The sequence below is a fragment of the Augochlora pura genome, chromosome 3, assembly GCF_028453695.1.
Source record: "Augochlora pura isolate Apur16 chromosome 3, APUR_v2.2.1, whole genome shotgun sequence".
Classification (NCBI taxonomy): Eukaryota; Metazoa; Arthropoda; class Insecta; order Hymenoptera; family Halictidae; genus Augochlora; species Augochlora pura.
The window spans coordinates 30,714,166-30,742,137 of NC_135774.1; the positions used below are offsets into that span (position 1 = coordinate 30,714,166).

At 47.6% G+C, this 27,972-nt stretch overlaps 3 protein-coding genes across 3 annotated transcripts; 1 reads left to right on the forward strand and 2 right to left on the reverse strand.

Moving 5' to 3' along the window:
• Positions 1-946: 946 nt before the first annotated feature.
• Positions 947-8,342, reverse strand: LOC144467761 (coiled-coil domain-containing protein 142). Its single transcript, XM_078176693.1, has 14 exons — positions 8,138-8,342; positions 6,138-6,394; positions 5,564-5,781; positions 5,365-5,497; positions 5,100-5,248; positions 4,826-5,013; positions 4,503-4,694; positions 4,279-4,418; positions 3,934-4,218; positions 3,737-3,853; positions 3,472-3,625; positions 3,286-3,403; positions 2,726-2,913; positions 947-2,645 (listed from the first exon to the last, which is right to left on the reverse strand). The coding sequence occupies exons 2-14, from the start codon at positions 6,306-6,308 to the stop codon at positions 2,509-2,511; spliced, it is 2,190 nt and encodes a 729-aa protein (XP_078032819.1). The 5' UTR covers positions 6,309-6,394; positions 8,138-8,342; the 3' UTR covers positions 947-2,508.
• On the forward strand, positions 7,171-8,879 carry LOC144467759 (uncharacterized). Its single transcript, XM_078176690.1, has 3 exons — positions 7,171-7,586; positions 7,650-8,110; positions 8,190-8,879. The coding sequence occupies exons 1-3, from the start codon at positions 7,583-7,585 to the stop codon at positions 8,754-8,756; spliced, it is 1,032 nt and encodes a 343-aa protein (XP_078032816.1). The 5' UTR covers positions 7,171-7,582; the 3' UTR covers positions 8,757-8,879.
• LOC144467760 (uncharacterized) lies at positions 8,601-9,816 on the reverse strand. The gene is made up of 3 exons (XM_078176692.1): positions 9,393-9,816; positions 9,109-9,263; positions 8,601-9,027 (listed from the first exon to the last, which is right to left on the reverse strand). Exons 1-3 carry the CDS (start codon positions 9,726-9,728, stop codon positions 8,934-8,936), a joined length of 585 nt encoding a protein of 194 aa, XP_078032818.1. The 5' UTR covers positions 9,729-9,816; the 3' UTR covers positions 8,601-8,933.
• Positions 9,817-27,972: the final 18,156 nt, after the last annotated feature.

Here is a 27,972-nt window from a genome sequence, read left to right on the forward strand (position 1 = left end):
TGGACGGTACAAAATGGCGCTGGGAATTAAATATGCGACGAGGCGCGTAAAGATGGCGGACAGAGAGAAAGATGTTGACAAGCCTACGAAAGATTGCTATAGTTTTTGCTTCGCTGCTAAATGAAATGCGCGCGAAGGCGACGACAACGCGTAAAGATGACGGAGATAGCGAATAGAGAGTTCGATCGTGGAGCGATCGCGAGAAGATTGAAATCAGGTTATTGGGTGTCTCCGGGCAGGGGAGGAAGGGGATTTAGGTCGGTCGGATGACGAATTACAATCGCGAGTGGCAGAACGGAACTGGAAAAGCGTTTCGACTGGCCGGCGGAGATAACGCCGAGGGAAACAGTCGCGGATAGGAGCAATTAAAGCGGGATTACACCGAAATGAACCGTTCCCCCCGGATGGGAGTCACGTCCCCGTACACATTGACGAGACGCTATCGAGCCTCGATCGCACCTAGACACTCTCGATCGCCGAGACTGGTCGCGTTATATAAGAAGAATCGGGGGATCGTCGGCCGGCTAGGCGTAATGAAACACGAGCCGTCGGCCTCGCGTTTTTATCCTGCGGTGGTCGAGCGACGCTGAGAAGCTTTCGACTATTACCGAGGATCATCGACACCTTCGGAGACGGACCGAGGATTGATAGAGAGATCCCTGGAGAACACGCCGGAGAGCCTCCGGAGATGACAATACGGATCGCCGGAGATTTCTCCGAGCTATAAATAATGAACGGATCGGGAAACTACGCGCGGATTTGTTCCGTCGAGTACGACGAGGTCTTCATTCTCGCCGAGATGTTAATGGAGGCTTGATGGATCACATGCTTCGTTCGCACCGGAGATGTTGGAAATTAGGTACTGGAAGACGCTATTTGCTCGATTAGGAAGAAAGAACGACGTAAGAATGAAGATTCTGATTTCTAATTATTATTCTTCGAAGCAAATTTAACCGCAAGACGGCGACATATTGATCCAGAGTATATGGAATCGATCGCTTAATTTTCTGTCATCGAATGAAATTGGTGTTACATTAGAAATAACAGGAAGGCGAATAAATCACGCGATATCTTTAAAAATGTCTCGAAGCAATTACAAAAATTCGTTCGAGTTCGAGCCTCGAATTAATCGGCGATTTTAGATCGACGCGCGAACGTTTACCTGAGAGTGACAATCTGTAGGCGTATCTGGAGGGGGGGTCGAAGGTTATCAGCGAACGATAACGTCGGTCTCGCGTCGACGTCGACGAACCACTGGCGCAGGATTTAATGGACAATCAACTCGGTGAAACTAATGCAAGGGGCAAAACCCGATACGAAAACTGTATCGAACAGGTGTTCGCCACGTGCGTTACGCAGTCGTCACGTGAGAGTCAACGTGTTCACCGTGGACCATCGGTCGGTCACCCCTCGCGGCCGTAGCAATTACGAAAGTGAACTGCACTCGTTAGACATTCTCGGCGAAGCACGCGCGTACTCTTAATGAATAATCGATAACAAGCCCATCACCACCAGCACCCCCCTGCAGAGAGCGCACGGTTACGCGCGTCGATCGCGACCGTTCCATGGTGATTCGTGGATGGGCGACTGATCCCGCCGCTAAAACCTCACTGGCCGTGGCAGGGGTCGACGTTCAGGTACCGCTCTATCCGTCGCCGTTCCTCTTTTTCTGCTTATAACATACACGGACGCTGTAATACGACGCCAGACGCGAGATCGGGAAGGGGCTTCCTGGCCGTTGCCGGGTTTCGCAGCCGCATAAATCGCGCCAATTCGCAGCCTAACGTCTCCTCCTCGTTTGCTCGAACCTGCCCTACCGAATCTGCGTTAATTGCGCAGTCTTACGGTCTGTTCTTGTTTCTTCGCAACGCAACTCGATCGAATTGTTATCGCTGACAGACGCAGAATTGAATCGCTTGATTCTCGTGACGTTCCTCGAGAGATCCTAGAAATTCGACAGCCTACGTAGAACCGGAGGAATTAATCCTGGTACATTTCACGGGTCGATGATTCGCCCGCGTTTCATTTATCTTTGGACCCTGCGAAACGTTCTAGTTTCACCTCTCTTGTCGGTGTTGTAGAAGATCTTGGAAATGTGGCGTGAGAAGCTTAACATGGTCCGTCCACTCGAAGTATAAAATAAGAGCGGTCGGGAGCTCTCTCTGCACCGAGGAGGATCATCCCTCTCGGACACACCGCGATACGTTCCAGCTCATTCTGTTTGCGTTGCAGAAAATCTCGGCGAACGTAACGTTCGAAACTAAACACGATTTGCTCTCGCTCTCGAAGCAAGTTACCTTAGGATCTCTCGCGTGCAATTTCTGAGGGACGTGCGAGGGTTGTGAAGCCGGGGGGGGGGGGGGGGGGGGGGGGGATGCCCGCGGCCAGAAAAGGGGACGGGTAGAGTTATCGGTGCGCGGGTGTGCCAGGCGAGAATTGGGGAACAGAGGGGACGGGGCTGGGCGTCTTTCGATGACAAACGTTTATTTGCGGGACCGTTCTGCTCCCTCAATCGGTGCAGCAGAACGAGTATCTCTTCGGGGCGCGTAGCTCGAGCCATTGTTCCTGGTTCGGCACGTACATCTCCGCCGGCATGCGTTCCAATCCGGGCGATTCCGGGGAGCCCCGCTCGTTCGTTCTCGTAACTGCAAAAGGGTCGAATCAGAAGTAGCGGCCGTGAAATAAATTCTCCCGGCGGCCGTGGGCACCGTAAGCGGCGTCGTACCGAGTCGTTTGCGCATCGAGATCGCCTCGCCTGGGTGTCTGAGGAGCAGCCGGCCCACGCCCTCGCACCGTCGCAGCACCTCGTTCTTCAGTAGCTGGTTCCTCACCTCCTGCGAAATTATCGAGCAGCCCGTGACCCATTTCGACACGTGCGCGAAGTCCGTGAGCAACTGCAACGCCCCGTACTCGCTGCAACAGATTTCCCACGTTTGCGATCTTGCCATCGAACGGCATACCGCGAAGCATCTTCTTCCAGACTTCTCTTATCATTTTTGACACTGATTCTGGAGGTTCGTTCTTATAGACGTTCGTCGACTAACGCTAAGCCTATCGAGTACTAAAAGCGGCTGGCACAAGAACAACGACACTGAATTTATTTATTCTTCAATTCGGAGATCCATCGAATCTTTTCCTCCGAGAGAGGATCCTTGAAATCCCATCAATTTTTCTCGGGGAAAAGTGAAAGGTTTTCGAAGAGAAGCGGCAATGGATCGAATAAAGAATAGACGAAGTATTTTATACCGCGGTCCTCCCGCCCCAAGCAGAATTCCCAGGATTTACCTGAATTTAATTCGATGCAGGTATATGTAGTCGAGCCACGCCTCGCACATAATTCTGAGGATCATGTTCGACGTCTCTTGGTCCTCGATAACCTCCAGCACCGGGAGCAAAACCTTTTCTACGGAACGCACGGCTTTTAGCGGACGGAGTCGCTTCGTAGGATAGTTTTAAAGAGAGTTACCGTACCGAAGTATGCCTCCACGTAGAGGCTGGCCGTCGCCGGGGCCACGTTGCTTCCGCGTCGCCAGTAACTGGACCTTGGGAAGCACATGTGCAGATTTGCTAGGCTGACCACGCGGCAGATCTTGGCGAGAATGCGCGTGCACTCGGTGGAACACTTCTGCGAACGTGATCGGGCCCCGTACAGAAACGGATACCGTGCAGAAGGATTTATGGGACAATTCTTGGGTGAATAGTCAGGTCAAGGAACAGTATCTCCAATATAGTCTACCTGGAGCAAGCTCACGTTGACGTTGACCTCGGAGACGATTTTCGCCCTCATGTTGCCGCAGACGTACACCTGAACGCTGACGGAGTCTGTAGACAGTTCGTTCGTGTGATCGGCGAGCTGGAACGAGACCATTGGCAGCGGTCGAGACCATGAATGGTGGAGACGTTCGTGAACGACTGAAGCAAGGGTGTGAATACTTTTAAATAAGAAAGCTCCTCGAGGAAGTTCGGTATGTCACCCTTGACCAGCGAGAAGAACACCTCCAGCTCCCAGGTGTGTGCTATGATCTTCGCCTCCTGGAGGATCCATAGCCTGGCGGTGTGCACCGAATGATCCAGCCGATGTAGGACCACGATCTGCTCGGAGAGAGGCAGCTCCATCAGCGGCGCTCCGATCACCCATTCGCCCCCCGCCTCGCATTCGTTGCTCAGCCTGACCAGCAGCTGGAACAGCTCCGCGAACTTCTGGCCCGTGTCCGTGCCCTGCAACGTCGTCAAATTTTGCCGACACGTTCGTGATTTTCGCTCCGCCTCGCGACTGACCTCTGCGGACGAGGCTCTCGACCGACACTGGAAAGCGGAGGTGTAGGCGAGTCTGAAGAGTTGGTCCCAGGCAGTGATTGTAGCGTGATAGCCGAGAGCGTCGCAGAGGTTCTGGAGAGCCGGTCTGACAGTCTGCGGCACTGAAATATTGAGGAACGAATCTATAGAGAGTCCCTAGAAATATCCACCGCGAAGGCTCTAATCGAGTGGTCGAAGAGTTTCACCGCGATTCCTTTGAACGAATTGGCTGAGCCAGTCCTTGAGGTGATGCGCCCCGTGGCTGTGACGCGTGGCGAGCGCTTCCGGTGACCACCATAAGATCACGTGATCCAGGATCCCTGACAGAGCCCCCCAGGCGACTTCCTGATAGTAGTTCTTCACCTTCTTCATCGCGCTGCCCCTCAGTCTGGTCTCACCTGCGCGTTTATCTCGATTTAATCATAATATTAAGCCATATAGACAGTCGTCATCGTTCGTCGAAGAAATGAGCGTTGACAGGCTTTTCAGCGAACAAAAGGATCGATTTCGAAAAAACCGTTTACGAAACCTTTGACGGTCTTGAGCGCGTCGTTGCCCAACAAACGCGGCGAAACATCTTGCGCGACGCTCAACAGCCTGAGGACCTGCTCGTTCTGAGTATTGACCAGGGTCTGGATGCTCTCGACGTTCGACATCTCCATCTCGGTTCTCGATGAAGTGCTCTCGATCGGCGGCGTCAAGTGTCTCGTGAGGGCCCTGCAAATCAATTCTTCGTGAACGCCGGAGGCTCGACGCCGTAACAACAATAAAGACGATCGCTTTCACGGGGCCTCTCTGCGAACCGGTAGATCTCGATACTCGAATTCTCGGAGACGTCGCTGTCGCCGGCCTCCGTGGTCCCGGATTCCATGTTCTCGCGGGGCTCGTAATTCGCCAGGAGACAGTCGATCAGCTCGTGACAGGACTCCTCGGCTCTGTTCTTCGCCAGGATCTGAAATCATTGCCTTCTTCATTACAACCTCCGAAACTATCGCCGCCGGAAAGATATCTCAGCATTGTTTTATGTATATATATATATATATATAAGCGATCGAAAGGCGTGTCTGCCTGCAAAATCCTCGTGACGGACATCTTCTTGAGCGGCTCGAGCATCTGTGGGCTGTCGTTGTGAAAGACGTTCGTGGACGAGTCGGAAACGTCGATGTCCTGGTCCAAGATTTCGTTGTACACGTTCACCAATCTACGATTGCCAGGCATTGTCAAGGAGAAAACGGTGGTTCCCTTTCGTATCCGATAAGGTGCCCACCTGAAAACGACCCTGAGCAGCTCCTCGTTCCTGCAATCGACGATCTCGTTGATCAAATTCCGGCTGAACCGAGCGAGCACGTTCAACTTCCGCTTCATCGACGTCAGAAAATAACGCATCTTGTGCCTGTATATCGGGTGCGGGCTCAGGCTCGTCGAACAAATCGATTTGTACCCGTTCATCGCCTCCTCCACGTCGTTCGCGACGCCGTTGCAGACCTGATCAGACGAAGATCGAGCCATTTGCGAAGAAATTGCGAAGCGACCCGGCACTTTCTCAAGACGCTCGAAGCGAATCGCTAGGGACTCGAGACGAGCGCGCGCGTCAAACTTGGAGCTAAAACACTGTCAATTGCTGCTAGCTCGCTGTTGGCTTTTACAGAGCCGGAAACAATCGTTCGCTGACGCGGAGAAGGTGCTGGATCCTCGCAACGAGACGGCCACGATCGAGGAGCATAATTCGAGAGGGAGCCAGAGATAATTTTAACAATCGAGCAACGGCGCGGATCCGGTTTGATAATGAGAAACTAAACTGTGCCGAGGAACTTGCAGGGAGACTAAAGTTAGTTTCGCACCTCCAGATCACAAGCCTGAACGTCTGTAATGTCCCGGATGATTAAGGCTATGCATTCCGCGAGGTTGCCCATTCCGTCGTCGAGCGAGGACGACTCGGCGAACCATTTCTCCAGGACGCCGCCCGGAAGTGGCAGCCACTTGCTGATGTTTGCTCTGTAATTGTTATCCATGCGGGCCCCGTGCTAGTTCCCCCGGCTTCCGGTCACCCCGGTCGTGATCACCGGATCATCCTCTCGGCATTGGTCCCCTCGAACACCTGCCATCGAATTCACGAATCAATCGCCAAGCCGAAGGACTCGACCTCGTTTTCGAGCTACTATAAATTCATCGATGTCTTTCCGGATCGTGATTATCTCGCGAAATCGTGGAACATTTCGTTATCTTTAATTGCACCTTTCTCGTCCGGAAGCTCGGTACTTCACTATCCGAACGTCTCACTCCATTGTCAACGAATCGACCGTCACATATTGTTCCGATAGAAATTAAGAAACTTAATCCAGCGATGGGACACGATGTTGGCAAGGTAACAATCGTACTAATCGCAAAGTGTTGCCACGGATACGCCTGGCGCATGGCAACCATCCAGTTTATAATGCAACATTGAGCACTCGCTGTACTTGCAAAAACTGATTACGTTTTCTCCTCCGATAGCTACAATAGTTCTCCCAATAATGGCTGTTCTTGCGAATTATTTCATTTTGTTTCTGTTGGAATAGCCAAGTAAATCATCCTTTCTTTGTGAAGGAGTTGAATGAAGGAATGCGCATGCGCAGTGAGAGAAGGGGAAGTGCTTTTGGAAAAAAAGCAGAGTATCGCAGTAGAAGCGTGTGAGAGTTGTGTTGTCCGTTAACAATAAATTCATATTTAATAATAATGAGAAAGTATTGATATATCATCCCCATTATTCCAACAGTTTCTCTATTGCGATCTGCCTTATCTCTGTTTAGCGATCGTATAATGTAATTAATAATATGTAATCATCTAATTCAATTAACCGAGATAGCTAATATTATCTCTGCAAATAGGATAAAACTTTCTTTAATTTGAAGTTACGTCACTTCTGTTAATTAATCTAGCTAATTTTTGCAAATGCGATCAAACTATCTTCCCTCTGGAAAGTTCGAAAAATTTGCATACAGTTTACACTATTTCTTGATGGTATAGTAACGTAATGCCTTATCGGCAAGAGAGTGCAGGGAAATCCCCGATAACCTCACTCTTCTAGTTTATTACATCTGGAAAGATTAATCATTCCTCTTACCACCGACAGGCACTGCTTTTGTACAGCCACGTATGGTATTAATTGACAATTTATCTCGCATCGATAATGTTATTATTTTTTTATTATTTTAATGTGCGTGTTACGACCAGTGATTCTCATAAATATTACACACTTCAGTAAGAAATCTTCAATTGTGCTTAACCTTTCATACAGGACATAGATATGGGTAAATGTTTTTCTTCAGCTTGCAAGATTGAGAGTTTTCGTATATACTTGATCTTGTTTTCAGGCAATTTCGATAGTAAGAACAAAGAGAAGATTCATTCCACACCTTATGAAACTCGCCGTGTTCAAAGTGTTCAAAGTGTTGAAAGAGTTGAAAGAGATGAAAGAGTTGGAAGAGTTGAAACAGTTGGAAGAGTTGAAACAGTTGGAAGAATTAAAACAGTTCCTATTATTCCACCTCAGCCATTTTTCACACCAGAAGAATTTTTCAATAATTGGTCCCTATGGAAGAACAGTTTCCTAAAGTATAAAGCATCGATGCCAAGAAATAGTCAAGTAGATTGGACAAACATTCTTTTCAATGCAATGGGTCCTATCGGGCAAGAAATTTACAGCACAATCAAATCTTCATGTGGAAATGAGGAACTGGATGTGGTATTTAAAAAACTGGATGAGCACGCTATATTTGCAAAAAAAAGAAGGCTGCCCCGTGAAAATATTTACGAATACATTCGTGATCTGGAGGTACAGACGAAACAATTCTAAACTTACTTTGTAACCATTCTGCGAACCTCCAATAATTCTATGATCTTGAATGTTTCAGAATATTGTGCAGCATAAGAACCTTGAAAACGGACAAGAAATTATTAAACAAAGAATTTTGAGTGAAATTGAGGAATCTGAATTTACCATTGTTGCCAAAAAGTTTATGCCTGACTTTGTGTTCGCATCTGATTTTAACAAATTAACGCTGAAAGAAATCGCATTTCTTTGGAATTTCTATAGAACGCAGGGAAATTGCAAAGATTGTGGGAATCAACATGAGACAAATGTATGTCCTGCAATTGGCCAGCAATGTGAAAAGTGTTGTCAATTCAATCATTATAACAGAAGATGTCCATTATCTTTCAAATTTGACTGTGGATATTGTGGAGGCAACCACTTTATTAAAAAATGTCCTGCTTATAATATTATTTGTTCCAAATGTCAAAAACCAAACCATTTTTCATGGAAATGTCGTGGTCAAATACGCCAGTGCCGCTACTGTGGTTTGTCCCATAATGCAAATAGATCATTGTGCCCAGCAAATAAGACATTATGCACATCTTGTAATATGAAAGGACATTTCAACCATCTATGCCCTAGAATACGTAAATCTCATAGAAACTAAGATATTACAAAGAACTTACATGTTGGACCAAATAATAATTTACTATTATCGGACAAATTCTCTTTACAATATTAACTAATGCTTTACAAGATGAAAATGTGAATTTTAATAAATAGGTTCTTCAAATTTGTTTATATTAATATATATTAGTTAATAATAAAATAAATAGTAATATTTCTAATCCTCATCACTCGATATCTGGTCTATTTCGTTGCTTATTTCCTCCCAATCCTTCTCCAACATTTCATCTTGTTCTCGAGTACTTGTATAACTGAAGCAAAGTAAATGATCACAGCTATTTGTAGATAAACATTCTTCCAATTAGGGTTTAAAGAGACCTAATACCACTTACTATCGATATTCTTTCGGTGCCACTAGACTTAATAGACCCAATATATTGTAACTACCAATAGGGTCTTTTATTGGTACCAGATGGGTTATTTCTATCATGTACTCTGTGCCCTTATATTTTAATGTGCCATATATTTTGAATGTTCTATATTTTTCCTGACAAAGAAATATAATAGTGAGGTATACTTTAAACGGAACAAAAATTTAGCTATGCATTCATTGCTTCACAGTTTTTAGAATCCAACATTAAATAAGAAATGTGCAATCTTCTAGAATGATTCTTACCCAAATTGGGCGATAAAAATTATCGTCCTTAACGTATATATCAGTGTCGTCCAATTCGTCGAACGAAATTGGAAACTCTGATTCATTTCCGGGTGTTAACGTTTTAATACGAGCACAGTCCCTCGTTGTCGCGACGATTTCTCCAATAGTTTGGATCGTCTTGATTCGCTTTTCTTCGAAATCATTGTGGGAACAATGCTCGTTGATATTTTCCACAAACATTGGTATATAAGGAATATCAGAATTTAAGAGATTATTGCGCTCTCCCAAAGAGACTAACCACTTTTGAGAGTCGCTCTCTTTTTCGGGATTAAACCACATGTCACGCGAATCCATTTAGTCCTTCTTGAATTTTTCGGAACTTTCAATTTTTTATATTTTAAGAAACGTTTACATTTAATTTTATGTTCGTGGTTCCCTCTACAATAATAGTCCGGAACACGATCGATAGACGCGACTCTACCGTATAGTCGATTTCAACTAACACACCATATACGTTCACGCACCGCCGTATACCTTGCCTGTGCTTATACTTCGTCTGTGCCGATGCTGTAACGGATGAAGATAATATAAATTTCGAGGTAAAGCATTATCACAGATTTAGGATCCGTACAGACATTGCATGCAATGCGTTTCTTGGCTTCGGATCCGAATTACCGATTGTATAAAAACTTATTCTTTACACATATTAAATCGTTAAAAGTTAAATTGTCTTAATTACAATTTTGTACGTATATACAGTAAGTTATGAAAGTATTCGAACCTTATTATTCTAACTTAATTTTATGGCAATGTCTGTACGAATTCTAAGTCTATGGTACCAGCATGAACGTGGCATATGAGTATACCTAACCTACCACTAAGCCTGTGATAAAATGTACTAAAATGCGTATGAGGTATACGGTATACCCTATTTTCGCTAAAAAACTTAAATATTTGAAATACCAGTAATGATGAACGCGACACGGCAATAGTATTGCTACGAGTGACGTTTGTCTAACAGTTTGAGCATTTTGCCACGGATGACGCCACTATAACGAAATCACGATCAGATTCGAATCGATTTTTTCTTTTTCTTATTTCATTGAAAAGTAAAATCGTTTCTTTTCTTTCTTGAAACGACAGCTTATATAATTTTGATCATAATTCGATAAATCATAATATTAACACACGATTGAATAGTTATGGACATATTGCGAATTTCACGGACGAATTTCACGAAAGGTTCATACTATGGGCCTCGGTGAAATATAAGTCGAATAATAAATAATAAAATAATAAGATCATATGAGTAGCCGTTTTAAAAAAATTATGGGTATTCTTAAATCGGCTATGGCTTCTGTCCTGGAAACCTTTCATTTCCAAAACCTAATACTTTATTTTCCATTGCATTCGATAGATGCATATCCGCGCGACTAATAATCTCGCGCACTTCCTCCCATCTATCAATAGTATACTAAGATATGGAAAGATTTTTATACTTGAATTCCGAAAACTTCTCCATTAAAAATTCTCTGTAACATCAGCGAATTTTAAAATGGTAAAATGCAAGATCGTGCACGACATTGGCCATTAGTTATAATTCCGAAAAAACGCTGGCCGTCGAAGAAATCGAACGGAATAGTTGTGCCGCGTAGGAAACGGTCGAACGGAACGGAAGACAAGGATCGTCTGCGAGTGGCCTCCTGGAATTCCGCCCCCGCAGTCATATTATTCATAAACCGGTCTATTCCGGGGCTAATCGAAATCACGGGCGCCATTAAATCGCCGGGGGCCGCGCCCTTTAATCGTCGCCTGACAACGTTACCGGTCCGATTTGTCATCCACGAAATTGAGTCGCATCTGCACCGGTCCGTACACTGTACACGTCCGGGGCCGTTCTGCTTCCGAGCATAAAGCGGAATCCGTTCGGAATATGTGTGCGCGCGCGCGCGCGCGGCCGCGTGCACACCGACACAATGTCACACCAGGCTGTACACGGTGTCCTCGAGGACAACATAATGGCAGCCGGCGAGCGTATACGAGCGCGCGGACCATTAATATATGGCCACGGGGGCCATTGTTGCGAATTAGGTACCATTGAGCGGCCCATTGTCGATGACAACAGGGGTGCCACGATCCGGCAACTGCGTTTTGATGAACTTCGCTCGATGAACCTTGGCCCGCGCGCGCTCCTTGTCCCTCGTTCTTCGCGGACCATTAATTTCCTTCGACCCTTCGCCGGGCTAATCCGTTCGCTGAAATTCCGCCGGCATGCAGATACGTGGCTACATTGATCTCGACCCCCATCCAACCCCCTACCCCTCGCTTCGAAATTAATTTGTCCTCCGGCATCGAATCGTCGCGATGCTAAAAATTATTTATTTGCAAGGCCCTTGGAATACACGGAATTGGCTCAAAGAAGTGATCTACAGCGTTGCAAAAGAGGAGATGGAAATATGGTCTTGTAATCAAAGCAATCGTTCCTCTCAGCATTATTAGTTATCGGCACAGTTTCTAACAATTTCAAACTTGTCGCTGCGCTTTAAAAAATGTTTAAGCTGTCCGCCGATACGATTCAACTGTGGGTAAATCCATTTAATAGACTCGGCAAAGTGTTTCTCGGTTTAGGAAAAACGAGAGTAAGGAAAGGACATCGGGTACCCGTGTTCGAGCGTCGCTTACGCAAGATTCCGCTGAAGGAATGGTAATGAGGAAGAGGAGAGAAGATCCACGAGCCCCGATAAGAGGCACGGTGCTACGCCACTGTGTATTTACCAATGGCAATCGAAACGCCATTAGCAGCCGGTGGCATTAAGCGAGCTTGTTCGCGAACCAGGTAGCCATCTTGCTCGCCGACTTCCACGAAAATTAACTACTCGCGGCGAGGCGAGGCGAGGCGAGGCGCGGCGGTTCGATTCGAAATTCATTAATTTTCCACGGGACGCGACCGTGCACACGTCTCCTCTCGATCACCCGCGGTGTCCGCTCGCTATTTAACGCACGCCTCGCCTCGTTTCGAAATCGAATTACACGTCGATGGAATTAGCTTCCGTCAACGAGAGCCGCTCTTTATTAACCACTCGCACCTGCCACGGACCGCGACCTCTGCTCCTTTTTGCCCTAATCGAGAGCTCTATCCCCATGTAGAGACGCGGCAATTAGTCGGACACCGTCGCGAGTCTTCGATTATCCGAACCCGTGTCCGAGTTCCTCGTGTTTGCTCAAGCCGATTCATCAAGACGTGTTTTAACACTGCCGCATCTTTTTCTCTTTTCTTCCATCGTCGATCCAATTTGTCGACTTTTTGCGTCCCTCGGGGCCATCCCGGTTCGTCGACAATCTCTCTCGTACTTTATTCACACTTCGTAGATTTCCCAAAATGTCTCGCGAAGATATTTCAAAGTTTCTATTTTTTCAATTTCCAACCACGGCGGAAACGATCGCGCGACGAGACTGCAAAAATATGTGATTTTTATAAATCAACGCGTGTCACCGATCCCCGGGTTTAGCCCCAAAGAAGTCCGTCCCAGTCGTCCATCAAAAATACCAAGTGTCGGCTATTTGTCAGTTGTTCCGTGCCAATCTGGTGCTTTAAATAGGCCAAGTTGCTCCAGCGAAGCCGGGCCGTTAATTTCGAAACAAAGACCGGACGGACGCCGGATCTTCGTTTTATCTCGGATCGCAGCGCGACCCTTCGTCGAACGCGTTCTTTTGAAGCAGCTCGGCTGGAAAACCCGGGCCGCCGCGTGTTCGACGTTTCCACAGAACTATCTGGAACATACGGACGTCCTGGTTACCCGCGGCGATACTTGACAAACGATGCCCCATAATGTCCCGAATAACAGGGCACCATTGACTCGAGTCATTCTGGTGGTGCGCGCGGGAACAGAGTCGAGCACCGACCACCAGGAGGTCCCGGCCACTTACTTATTTCCCCCCCACCCCTCGCGCCCATTGTTCCCGACCCCGAAACTCGCCCTCCGCTACCCTCCGACGGGCACAGTTTTCACGCTTCCAGAGCGAAGTTTATGGCGCTTCGGAAAACCGTGTCACGTTCCGCTTTCTCTCTCTCTCTCTTTCTCTCGCTCTCTTCTTCTCTCCCTCTCTCTCTTTTCGTCCCTTTCTGACTCTCTTTTGTCAGTCCGGTCTATTAACCGACCGGGCAACGTTCCACGCAATAATTGAGACTGTCTCTGGTTACGGCTCCTTTTCCCGAAATCGGGACGACAACGTGACTAAAAGACACCCTTTGCGAGGCTACCGTAGAACGAACAAATATTTCTCGAAACACGTGGATCGTAACAGCGATTCGATCCTTGCGTTAGCGATCACAATCAGTCACGACTTTTCAAAAGGAACATCGATTTATCGAGCAACTTTTCATAGCTGTAAGACGTAATACTTGAATTCCATTTGGATGTTTAAAGCGTTAAATTCATTTGTATAATTATAAAAGTAAATCCAGAAGAAATAACCGGGAAGTAGCAGTGATTATACGTGTTCAGATAAGTAGAATAATTCGGATCCGATTGTACGAATATATAATCACAATAGCAGTAGAACTGTTTTCATCCCCTAGATAAGCCGCAGATATTTTCTAAAGAGCTATAGTTGTGTTTAAGTTTCGTTAATAACAGCACGTTCAATTTTTATCTCTTCGAGGAGGGAGGTGTTTGGTCATTTACTATTTGATTTTTGGATTATCAATTGTAGTGTGTAATTTCAAATTTCGTTCAGAATTCTTATACTCGCGATTTACAAACTAATATTTTCGAGCGCTCGAAAAAATCGTTAAACAACCCCTAAAGTTGCCGTCGTAAACCGGCAGTTCGCAACAGAGAAGCGCAAACGAGGTTCGCCGCGAGTCCCCGAATTACTCCGGAACACAAAATGGCGGGAGGGTCCGCAGCCGGGCAGCTCGTTTCCAGCGGTTATTCCGCGCAAATCGCCGCGGAAAACCCGCCAGGGACAAAACAATCCCACCCGTGCGGCGCGGTCCAATCGTCCGCAAAATGGCCGGACATTCGCCGCGATAACAACAAGTTGATGAAACGATTAAAACCGTAACGAGTCCGGCCGTACCTCCTCCATTCCGCGGCTGATGGCTGTTGTTACAAGCGGCCGGGGCGGATCACACGCCGCGATCTACGGCGGAGCGGAATTTTCCTGATTCGCATGTATGAACGGGTCGCCGTCCCGCGGGGGTGCTCCGTCAACGAGCTGCCGCGACGCACCCCGCGGGACCACCCTGATAAATCTGTCCGGCTGATGTTAACTCTCTGATTTTTCTGCGGGCGCGCGCCCAAAATCCGGCTCGTTTGCGACGATCCCCCATCGCCCGGACCCCTCGCGCCATATTTTTCCGACTGTTCGCGGGTTTTTCTAGCGTCGACAAGATGGCCGACGCCTCGCAAACAGCGCCCTGCTTATATAAATCGTTTTTTCTTGCGATTTTCACCAACAATTCTGCGAGAATTCCAGTCGATGTTATTTTAACATCAAAGACGAGATATTCTCCCGATATTTTAGTTTCTTTTAAATTTCACTTGTTTTATGTGACGTTATAGAGTTTGACGTCTCTCTGGCGCATAATTATTGCAATACTATTACAACGAGCTAGTCGAATGAAATTTAGGAATGCAATTGCTGCGTCAATGGACTCTCAAAGTGATATAAATATTTAATATACCAGGAATGATTTTACTCGCATTTTACAATAGAACTGAGTCAACGAACACAGTAGATTTTGCAAGAAAACTATCTCCGATTAATCGCGAATCGAGAATACCAAATCAGCTATATCGTTTAAAATAAATCCTTCGATTCACCAATACGCTTGCCGGCTCACCATGGGCGTCTGAAATCAATCGCCGCCGCCGTGGAAAAACATCACCGGCGAAAAAGGATATCGTAACGGCTGCCAGAAGGCTAATACGTTTCTCAGTACTTTGCACGCGATTAAAATTCCGCTAAATAGCCGCGGCGATAGGTGTTGTCGCCGACAGTGGCTCAGCATTACGGGCGATTATGTATCCGGCCGGGGCCATCCGGCGTCGAAGGCGATTCAACGGCCGTACGCGTAGAATGGTAACGATAAATCGTTTGATTATAGATATTAGAAGCCCATTAAAATTGTCCGGCCTCGAATAATTTTAACGGCGGGAAACGTGTAATGGTATGATCGCGAAACGCATGTAACATCGTGTACTAAACAGCCTGTTAGGATACACGCCCCCCTCCCCGTAAACGATTTAATAAACGCCGAACAAAACGAACGCGAAAGTGGATAATTGTCGTTTTCGTAATACGGACGCGGCAGTCGTCGGTCGACGGGAATTACGTAATGCCAGCGCTCGGTACCCAAAGCGGGGCCCCCGTGTTGTTCCCGAGCGGTGGCTTTCGACGGGGGCCCCGGCAACGAAGAAATTAGATAATAGTTTTCGTGTCCCATTAAAATTCCACGCTTCGGAACCTGTTCGACCGTGCCACGGCGACATCCCCCGAACAAACGCTAACGGCGCCGAGCTATTAAAATTCCCTGGCCGTTCCCTCGGTTCGCCGGCCGGCCAACAAAACGGACAACATTTAACGCTTTCTTTCCCTTGTCGACAAATTTCTATTCGGTAGCCGCCGGATAAACGCTCACCGTTCTTTCCGGCGTTGCGCGTCAAATTTCTGGAATTAATCATCGCCAGGAGTGCCATTCTTTTCCCTGATTCCTGAGAATACGCAAAGCATCTAACCGGGGAGAAATAAGCGTCCTAATGATTAAATTCTTCATTTAATAATTTCATTGCTAAATGTAAGATTCTGTTTAAGTTTGCCGAATTCACGCTTCATTTCCGACGTCGCGGTGAAGTTAATTGTTGCTCCCCTTGAAACAACACGCTTTTCCGAATTCTAGAAGAACTGGGGCCGAAAATCGAGGACATTTCGCCGGGAGAAGGTGTCAATCGGGATCGCGACCGGTCCCGGTCGTTCGCCAAGGACCCGTTGCCACCAGAAGGGAAAACAGAGTTTCCCGTCGGCGATAAGATCGCCGGACCCGGGGAAATAACAGGACACCCCGTGGCAGGAGACTCGCCTAATTTCGCCGGGTTATCCAACGCCGGGATCTACCCTTCGACCATTCTTTCTTCTTTTTCTTTTTGTTCTCCCCGGATCCCATCGCCCCCGAGAAACGATCCCGTTGGCGGGGGTCGCGTCGAGCTAACGGTGCACCGCGAAAAATCCTCGGGGTACCAACAGATTTACGAGCGGCTACCGATCGCGAGTTCTCGGCGTCGTCCGTAGATCGGCGGCGGATCGCTCGGTAGATCTCGGGTGAGTAACGAGGATCGCGATCGCGTCACGAAAAACGTACGGGCTTTCTCTCTCCTCCGGCTGCGCGACCTGACATTTTCCACGGCGAAACCCTTGTTTCTGGTGGCAACCGGGGAACACCTGCGGAAACCGGCGAGAAGGGATAAACCGTTATGGTCATCGGGCTGAGATTCCGGCTAATAAAGACATAATTCTAGCCGATAGAATCTACAGGCCGCTAGCTCTCTCTCTCTCTTGCTTCCTTTCTTTCTTCCTCTCTCTCTCTCTCTCTCTCTCTCTCTCTCTTTCTTCCTCTTTCTCTAGGCATCTTTACGAGCGACTACCTTCGGCGCGGCATCTAATTCGAAAACAGATCGAATGTCGAGCGGGTCCCGAGCGTTTCACGATCTCTTTCCCAGAAAAAAACGGTTTCCGGGGATTTATGGCCTCGTTACGGTATCCCGTAGACGTGCCGTACCGTATTGCACCCCCGCCTCCCACCCCCGCCGACTCCTTGTACCGGAGTTAATCGGAATTGATTATTAAGCCGCGACGATGCGGTTTAAACCCTTTCGCTGTAGCAACGAGTCAGACTCGCGACAAGGATTCCACGAAAAATCTACTAAATATGAATATTATTAATCCATTTTCATCATAACGCACAATATGGTTTTTATTTGTCATATTTTAAAACATTTTCATAAAAATTTGCCGATAGAAACGAATTTTCTACTTTTCCGTGTGATGCAAATGGGTTAATAATTTCTTCTACATCGGAATAAAATTGAATTTTTCTATTATCAAAGTTTAGAGATGGAAGTAAATAAGGATAGTACAAGGAACAAAAATTATCTCATTGAGGAAAATATTGAGGACGTATAAAGCAACGTGGAAGGAATCACAGTGCAAAGGGTTAACGGTGCGAAGCTGTGTCTGGGAGCACTTCGCCGTGGTACTCTCATCGAACGGAGTAACATTAGCCACGTCGGAACTCGGTGGTGGACGTTGAACGGTGATGAGAAGTCTTTCCGGTTTTCCGACGCGTTTCCTGCCGCGCCGATTAGTCTCTGTTCGAGCGACAGCTTTCCTTGTCCCGATTAAAAAAATCCCGTGTAACCGATCGAAACAGTATATTTAGCAGCGGGCATACCGTTGCGGTCAACGTGACCGGTCTCGCAGTTTTTTTCTCATCGAAATGTTAACACTGCTGAGAATAATGTAATAAAAACGACGACAGATCTAAATAAATTCGGTCGTTGAAATAATCAACGGCCGCTGTCGTTCGCCGTGATTTTGATCTATCTTTCGACCTATTCGCTCTCGACGATAACTAGACTGTGAATTTTATACATTAATAATAAAAATAGATTGGCAAAAAGACGACGAAACCGTTTCAAAAATGATCGAACGAAGAGAACAATTTCCACGCGTCTTGCGTTAAAATCAGCGGACAAACGATAACGCGCTTCGACGAGGTATAAAATAATACGCGACGGGGGCGACGACGTAAATAATCGCGAGGAAACGAGCCACGAAGTTAAACTAATCGAAGAGGAAGGTATGATCGCCGGACAGGTTGACATTCGAGACGCTTCTTTATCCGTTCCCGAACAAAAGAACCGGACAATAATTGGCCGACGGTACGGGCCGTCGCGAAACGTTAATTGTTTCGCGGGGTCGGCAAGAGGGGGGGAGGGGGAACGACGCTCGTCTCGGTTCCTCGCGCGAACCACACCTCTCCGTTGCCCCCTCGAGGAGCGTTAACGATACCATCTCGTGGCTCTTCGACAAATTCATAAAGTACAGTTCATAAAACGTACCCTTAAGATAGACGCGAACGAGCGAGGCGGCGGAGCGGGGGGAGGGGGCTAGGGGGAGGCCGTGGCCGCGAAGAGGGTACGAGAGGCAGAGGCTCGTAACTCGAGCGTAAACGGGCGTTGCGCCGGAGCCCGAGAGCCGGAGCCGAGCGGATAAAATGATGGCTCGTGCAAACGGAGGCAGATGCATCCGCGTCGACCGACGTAAGTGCAACTCTTGGCACTTCATAGCCCTCCCTCCCTCCCCCCCTCTCCGGCCGCTTGCCACCGCGGAACGTGGTAACGGAGCGAGGAACCCGTTCCCGAATGCTGTCAGCCTGCGAACCATAAAAACGTCCTTCCGGTGATCGGCTTAAGCGGCTCGGGCGTATCGGGAACCGTTTCTTTTTTAGTCCGGAAAGGTCGGAACCTTCGTTTCGACGTCGCGGGACCGCATGGAAATGGACGGGGTGAAAGGTATCCATCGCGCAGGGAGACGTTCCCGCGGAGGCGGGAGGGTTTTTCTCGATCGCGGCGTCGATGATGATATTTCCGTCTCTGGTTCGCTCTTGAGTTCGCACAGGAATGTGAAGGAGTTCGACACGAAATCGCTACGATCTCCATCGAATGAGTTCTATTTAGAACTTTGTGTAAAGTCGAAGAACAAAATGTTACTTTATCGAACAAACAGTTTCATTTGTTCTCTACAGAAGTGAAAATAATAACTCGATCGATCGTTGCGGAAAATTGATGTACGCGCAAGTAACGCGGTACGGTAAGCCCACGGTTGTTCGGGCTGTCTAGTCAGCAAAGCGTGAACGTTATTTTCGCAATAAATAATGTTGCATACATTTTGGACAATAGCCAATCGCGGATAGAGGATCTACGGACGTTTCCGGGGCAGAACGGTGAAGACGAAACGTTGCAGAAAGGAGGGACAGATATTTTCGGACGGCCGAGAGATTAAGCTAGACGTGGTCCTCTCCCGCGAGCGAAGGCGAGCGAAGGCGAACGAAAGCGAACGAAAAGCGGGCGCAACCGTGGGTCCTAATGGCGACGAAGAAGCGGAATTAATTAGCTGCTCGAAGGACCGGAGTAATATTCGTCAATGGCACTCGGCCCCCGGGGGCCAAACATCTAGACTCCGGTCGTTCCGAGTTTGAAGAGGGAAGAGAGACGGAGCGGACGAAACGAGAGAGAAAGAGAGAGAGAGAGAGGGACACGAGGGATGTGTTAAAACGTATTCTAATGCGTGAATGCGTGCGTGCTAGGCCGCGTGAGCGTGTGCACGATGGTTTAACAAGGGTCTGACAGGCTCGTTGCCGTTGTTATTTATCGGTTATGTCGGCGCATCTCCCATCTCGACGAGAGAGACCTCTTCGCCTCTCTTCCTTCTTCCACCTCCGCCATTTCCCTCCTGCTCGTCTATCGGGCTTTACCTTGTCCTTTCCTCCTCGCTCGTGTAGCACTCCCGTGCCGTGCCCCGCGCGCTTGGACATCAGTAGCGTAAAAAGACCCACGCGATTCGGCATGGGAAGATAAGGGCGGGGATAGACCCGGGACAAAATAGGAAACCGAGGGAGATTCGGCGACGCGATTTTTATACGACCACGTTTCTTTTAATTCGGACTGGTTTCATCGTCGAGAAACGCCACGAATGAGATATATGCTCGAAATTATGATGTTAGCAGCAGATATGCTTATGCGGGAGAACTGTTCTACATTTTGACACTGGATATTGTTTTATAACAAGACGAGACTGATAATATATTCGACAAAGAAGCGTGCAGAGATTTTCTGCGTTGATTAATATTTTCTCGTCCTTAATAATTTTCTTGATTCAAATTTTGTTCCAATTTAATAGAAACAACCGGCAGTAATATTTATTAAATCATGTACGGAATATCCGTCGCGAGTTCTAAAATTTTCATATAAAATCTGACCTGCGATGAATATTTCGGAGGTCTACCTAATCTATATACTTGTCTCGAGAGAATAAACGACCGTCAAAAATTGCAACTACATAACCTAAATACCAAAAATTTGATTAAGTTGATACGGCGAAGATGGATCGCGAAGAAATAGGAAAGAAACGTCGAAAGAGTGAATCGCGCGCGGATATTTTCGTGCGCGAGGAGTCTCGGTGGCTACGCCATTGCGAAATACGTGGCCGACGGAGACGTGGCGGGAGGGTTCCGGGCCGGAGGGGGTGAACTGTTAGGCGCGAGCACGTGTTAAAAACATAACCACTTACTTGAATGGGCTCACGGTTTATTTATCGCGTGTTTCCACCCCCGCACCGATCGCCCGGCTACGGCTGACGGGACGCGGTGCTCGGGGGGAACACGGCCGTGGAAAAGGGCCCAGAAAACGCTTTCTACGGCGCGGCGAGTGATTTCGACGCCCGGAGGCGGAACGATGACTAGGATCCGGCCGCGAGCAACGGCTCCGGCCGCGTACCGAAATAATTACGCAAATGGGTTTCACTCTCGCGCATTCGTCGGGGGCCCGTTTCGTCGGGCGCCCGTTTAATCGACGCCCATTAGCCTGCCGATGGCTTAACGATACGCAACGCCAGAATTTAAGCGATACGTAAACTCGTCGCTCGTCGGAACCGTTCTACTATTTATCGGTTATTTTTGCGCGCACCGAGATGAAGCGACGATTAACTCGCCATCGGCGAGCTTATTTTCGAGCCCCGAAACGTCCGCAAGAATTCACGATATTTCTTTGCTCGATGAATTTTGTCGAGCAAAAATAGATTTAAAAAGAGATGAGATAATACGTGGAATACATTTTTTAATTCTTATTTAATGTATATTGCGGCTGAGTAAACGTTACGACTTAATATAAACTTCCTCCGGCAGATTGGAAATTTAATTTTCGTTTCGAATAATCTACATATATTTCGTTGCAATGCAAGGGGTTGCATTCTGCCTGAAACCTTTTTCTTCAAATCGATCGATAAATAAAGTCATTAAGGAGGGAAAATTCCAGTAGACAGGCTCGTGAAATTTTACTGGGAGTTTTGACGTGGCCCATGAAAACAATTAAAAATTCTATGGACTGTAGAGACGTCGGCCGTACAAGATTCCGCGGATTCCGAAGGAGACACGGCGAAAAGGAGGGCCGCAGTTCTCGGACGAAGTTTAATTGCCCTCCAATCCGGGGAACACGGTGTTCCACGAGGCAGGGATTCGTTTCTGGTCGTGTTTTCCCCGTTCGTGGGATATCAAAGGCCGAGCCGATTCTGTTCGGGCCCGAGTAGTAACATTAAATGTTTCGACAACGGGCGTGTTTCGAGATAAAACCGAGAGGCGAGCCCGGCCGAAAAAAGAGAAGAAGAAAGCGCCAGATGTCCGCCGATGGTAGTCGGCCGAAGGGAGAGAAAAAAGAAGAAAGGAGAAACGATCGCCGGGGCGTAACTTTCGGTGAAAATAAAGCGACTGATAAGGGAAACCGGGCGGCGAGAGAGGGAGAGAGAAGGGTGAAAGTCACGCGACACGGCTTCGATTTACTTCGAAATAGGAAATCTGCTACGAATTAAGCGGGACGCGCGTGCCATCTGCCTTTTTTTCTTTCCCCGGTTGCCGAAAGAAATTTCTCCGACGACCCTTTCGAAAGTGACGAATGGTCGTCGCCGGCGACACCTCGAGCGCCGAAAATCCACCCCTAACGAAGTTATGGCAATTTAACGAATAGAGCCGAGAATAGAAAGTTCAAAATAGTGAATAGTATTTTTTAAATCCTCTCAATTAATCTAACTTCTATTATACCCGATTTGTAACAATAATTTTGCATACGATATTTACCAAAATCGAACTAAAATAAAGTAAAGCTTATAAATTTGAATTTCGACTAAAATCTGAACGTTGTATCCAGTCTATGGCTTTCAACGCTCTTTACCGTTGTGATCCGGAAATAATAGTTTACCACGGCACAACTTACTATAGCGAGATCTCTGTTATTTTTCCATTATCCGTCATTACTCCATCCGCGGTGCTCTTTGTCGGGTTCCTTCTACTTAGAGACCGATATTTTCTTTATTGGCTTTAATGTTATCTGCAAAACTTGCCACCTGGCTCCGACGCAAACGGTGTATCATTTTCACGAGCCCTCGCGAAGGGTTTCGGCCGACCCTCCTTGGAATAATATTTTCCCAACACCGAGACGTTGTTTACTGTGTCAACGCTCGGCCACCGGATTATTCGGGTGGTGTCTGCCGGCTTGGCTACCGTTTCGGCAGCGACGCTGATGGCCGCAATTATTCGACGAGCCTATTCGATTGTAGACCCTCTGACGCCATTTTCCTCTACCAAATAGGCTACGACGAGTCTATTTCATTCGGTTAACCCGTTCATTGTCAAAGAATCTTCAACGTTCCATAGCTCAGTTTAGAAAGCTGAAATCGAAGGCAGGAAATTAATAATTAATGCTCGAATATTTTCTGAGATGAATTAATTTTAAAAAATCTAGTAGTATTATTTTTATACGACCATTATAGCATCAAAACACTAAGCATTTTTTGATTTCCTCGATCGCGAACGCAGCCTTTAAGATCAATACCCGCTCCCGAAACGTTCGCGTTTCATCGGAACGGGGTCCGGCGACTGCATCGAATCGCCATAACTCACCCCTCGCCGCGTCGCGCCGCCGATAATCAAATTCCAGGTGAAGACCAATGACCCCGAACAGCCGCAATTTCCCCGGGCTCGGCTGCAACGGGAACATCCTTTCCCATGATCCTCGGTTACCCGGGAACACGGCGGTGGAAAACGCGACCGAAAGAGCCGTCGAAACGAGCAACGGTGAATCACTGGATGGAGAACACGGCTCCATGGAAAATCCGCGCGTAACGGGGCCGTTTATTCGGCCCATAAAAAGCCCAATAAAACCTTCTTTCGAACCAGAAGATACCACTGTTCGGTTGGCCCCGCGCGCGCTCCCCTCGGCCCCCTCCCTCCATCCCTTCCTCCCCGACGGAAAAATGACAGTGAATAAATCGTCGCCGGGAATAAAGTGTACACGGAGCCAAGGGGATGCCGTTTGCTACGTGGAAATTCTCGTTACTCGCCCCTCCGCGGCGACGGATATCCCATGCCCCGGAGAGAAATCGTTCTACATATTACCTGGAATTGACCTTCCACCCTCTGCCGTTCCTCTTCTTCCTCTCCCCTATGCCGGAGCTATCTTTCTCCTGAAAGAGCGGAAAGTTTCGAGTTCTCCGATCGTCCCTCCCGCGGCTCTCCTCTCCTTCACAAGACACGCTTTTCAACCGGAACTACGCGAGCCCTCCGTTCGTCGACTGTTTCCCCGGAAACACCGATTTTCCGCGCGTGGTTCTCTCGTGACGAACGATCCCCGAAATTCGGGAAACGAGACACCGACGCGTTTAATTAACCGGGCCGATCGAAGACGCTCGTTAGCGACGTTCGGGAGCGACGTGATTTACGAAGACGTCGCGACGACGGATTACCGGGACCGAGGGGTATATATTTGGAAACGCGGTTTTCGACGGCGAGCGAACGGATTCGTCGGGCTTATGGCGAAACGATGGACCACTGTCTCCGCGACTACGTGAACGAATTTTTTTCGGAATAATTGGAGACGGTTTTAAACTGGCTTAGCTATTTCAAGTAGGATCCAATTAGCCGGGACAAATTGGAGAGGAGGGAGAGTAGGTTCTCCATTAGCCCAATTTGTTTCGCTTATTAATATATCGATGTAAGATGATCCGTAATCGGTATCATTTAGTATGCAGATCGGTAAAGGCGTATTTCACGTAACGTTACTGTTAAATAATTCCATTATTCGAGCATCAGCCGAGATTTTTATTGCGCAAATTCGTGAAATAAATGGTGTTCGCATCACAAAGCATCTTCCAATCGACGGAAGAAAAAATCGATTCTAGGTCTTATAAAATTAGATAATTAAAAATGCGGACAAGATTAAAAAAGTATAGTTTTAAATGTTACATGCAACATAAAAATGTTCTGTTTTACGAACCTTGGATTGCGGTCAAATTGTTTCTCTCTCTCTCTGCCACTGTATCTGACTCCACCTGTTCGCCCTTATCGTTCTTGCAAAAATGTCGCCGATTCTGCACTCGGTTCGCAACAAATTCGCCGAGTGGAAAAACGCTGTTTCCAAGTCGATCGAAACGGTGTAAACCAAAGGCGATTGCAACATCGCGCCGAGTCTTTCGTCACCGGCGTCGTTATCGGGCGAGAAACAAGCCCGCGTCATTGCGAAACGATATAAAAAGATCGAGGGGGTACGATTGCGTTTTGTTTCGCCGACCCCCGATCGGCTGACGCAAAACAGCCCCCGCGTTGCGAGCGGCGTGCACGACGTTAATTAGGTAATTCGAGTCGGCCGGGGCCGTTAATAAATTAATTAAGAACAGCCGCCCGCTGGCCGTGAACCGGAACGAGCGATAATCTAATACGCCATTCCGCAACGTTTCATCATAATTACATCAGCCAACCCCAGCGGCCACGCTTCCATTCTTCTATCCCGCTTTCTCGGCGGCCGTTCCGCCGTCTCCATCTCTCGAGGAATCTCTGCCCGTTCGCGGGGAAAACGAGAATCCACGCTGGTTCGGTAGTTTTAAATAATTGCCGGCGGTCTCGGATTTTAGTCACTTGTCCCGCATACTTCACCTTGTTCTGCTATATGTGTAATTGTACTCGGTTATCTTGGAACGCGACGCAATTTTTAAATCGCCTTTAAATTTTATTCAACCAAGGTCCATTGTTTTTTTTATGGAAACTAGATTTTCGCGAAGAAATGTATTAAATCAAAAACCTTGCGCAAAGGTTCATTTTCGAGTAATTTATTCCTAAATATTTAGGATTTAAATTTTTTCTTTATTGGACGACGATACGTTTACAGAAGGGTGAAAGAAAGGGTTTGAGCTATAAAACGGAGATTTAAAGCCGCGACGTTAGTGTAAACAGTGCGACGATCTTTTCCATAATTAATTAAATTAGAATTAAGCCAGAAATGTTTTAGCTTCGAAGCAATAACGAAATAAAGAGCAATCGATGGAACGCGGGCGTTCAGAAGATTCGACGAGGTTGCGAAACGACGAATCCTTACGTCACGATTTTCCAAGCCCCGACAATTTCCGTAATCGCATCCGCATCTGTCGCTGCAAGTGCATCGATGGGCGTGTTTGTGTTAGCCGCGTGCGTGTAATGTGGCACCGTCGGCCGTCCGATCAGGACTATTTGTTTAATAGGGATTATTGTGTCGGTCGCCGGGGGATGATGGGGCGGTGAATTGAAATCAAATGACACGTGACGACCTTCGCCGTCGACGGACAATGCGATCTAGTTACCGGGGCCCGTGATCGATCTCGTAGATCTCGGACAGGCACCGATTTAAATTGTTCCCTCGATTCACGGGGCGTCGATTCCACGGGGGACGAGTCATTCAAAGAATTTAGAGTCCCTTAATTTATTATTAACTTTTCCCTTATTTTTCACAAGACAATTTCGCAGTGAATTTTCAGAGCGCAGACGCTAACTGCTCTAAAATTTTATTAAATCATTGTTCATAAATACAGTTGTTAAATTTAAAATTATTTCAGCAAAGTATCTCTTAGCTCTATGAATTTATCATCAGACAAACCAATGAATCGAATTTTGATCGACGAGTCCCGCGGACGGGTTTCCGTTCGATCGACGCGGAAAAACATAGTCTGCGGAACGGGATCGTGGCACGTCGCGTCGTCGCGACGGAGAAAATGTGCTATTCGAAGATTCGAGGTATGAATTGTACACAGCCGGATATTAGGAGGATAAAGCTCGGGCCGCGGGCCTCCGCGATCGACGATCCCCGCCGTGCGATCGATAACAATGAATCGTATTCGGCCGGGCACAAATACGCGGTGTTTGCAAAGTACACAGGGCTACGATGTCCCTGATCGCCGTGGGGTTGCCAGCTCCGGGCACCACCCCGCAATCGGCCCTAGAACGCGACCAGCCCTCCCATAATGCAATTTGAGTTAACTACAGGGGGATGATCGTGCTACGGAGCGCCACGCATCGGCCAATAAACTGTAAGCACACAATACGTAATGTACTACGTGCGGTGGGACTCTTTCCATGGATGGCGGTGTTATTCCTGTCACCCCTCGTTATCCGGCCACGATTCGCCGCGGGGGTGTAAAGCAGAATTGCTCGGGGCTGTTTCTGCGCCCCTTACCGGCGCGGCCGTCGTCCCAATGAATATCGCGCGTCATCGGAGAGAGGGAGAAATCATCGGACCCGTTTTCTCGACACATCTCTCCTTCTAAAGATATTCATTATTTCGATCCTACAATGACGGACGCGCCGCGGCGAAACAATTCCATTGTTATTCGAAAAACAGAATCGACTTATCCGTCCATATACGAATAGTAGCAGCTTTAAATAATTAATCGTTTTATTATATAAAATATGTCAGTATCCCCCCGAGACAATATATGCAACCGGCTGATTTTATTCGACGAACTCTTTGCATCAGCTCGGTTATGAAGATACGATTCCTGGAATTGTACCGTGCGGCTTACTTGCGCAACTAAAAGATTCGGCTTCGAGAAATAAAAAGAAGTCTGGTTGATTTTCTCGTAGCACAGGCAATCGTGCTTTGTTCTGTAACGGCTGCTTTCGCATCGCGCGGCTCGCGGCGGTTGCGTGCCGCGGAATTTCCGAATAGATTCGATACTCCGTTCGCCCCCCCCCCCCCCCCCGATTAACCCGCAATTACGTTTAATAGGACCGATTAACGGAATAAAAAAAAACGAGAAGCCCGATAACGGCCGAACAATTACTCTATCTCTCGGCCGCGCTCGCGAAGAAGTATTAACAGATTCGATAAGAGCGTGTCCGTGAGTAACAGACTCCGTCAGCGTGCGCCGCGACAGCATGTGATTAACGCGAAACGACGACGCGCGGTGTGTTCGGTAGCTTCGCGACGACGAACCCGCTTGAACCGTGACGCGACGCGATCCCGCGTACGAGTTAATTGCCGTAAACGACGATGTTCTCCTGTATCTCGGTAATTTGCCCGGAGATTTGACGCGTCCGAGATCCGCGCGACGGGGGCATCGCGGCCGAGTCGCGGGTGGCTACCGAATCGGCAGGGAGATTCGCGATCCGGCGCGATTTATCGCGGCGATAAAATCGGACGATTGAGCGAACCGCGATCGATCGTCGACTGGGACCTGTAGACGCTTTCGTTGAAACTGTTACGGCATTGATAAACCGTCGCGGAGCGATTACGTCGCGTCCGATAATTACGCGCACGTTAATGCGTGTTACAGGTTGACCGACATCATTCGATCACTCGCGACTTGAATTTCCAAGTCGTGCGTGTAGAGGAACATTTATTCCTTTAATTATAGAATTCGAAAACTCGTAATTAGAAAAACTGTCGCGTCGCTGTTGGAAATTTCGCAAAATCGATCGAATTTGCATTACGATATAATTTAATTACCAGTTTTCGATAACGCG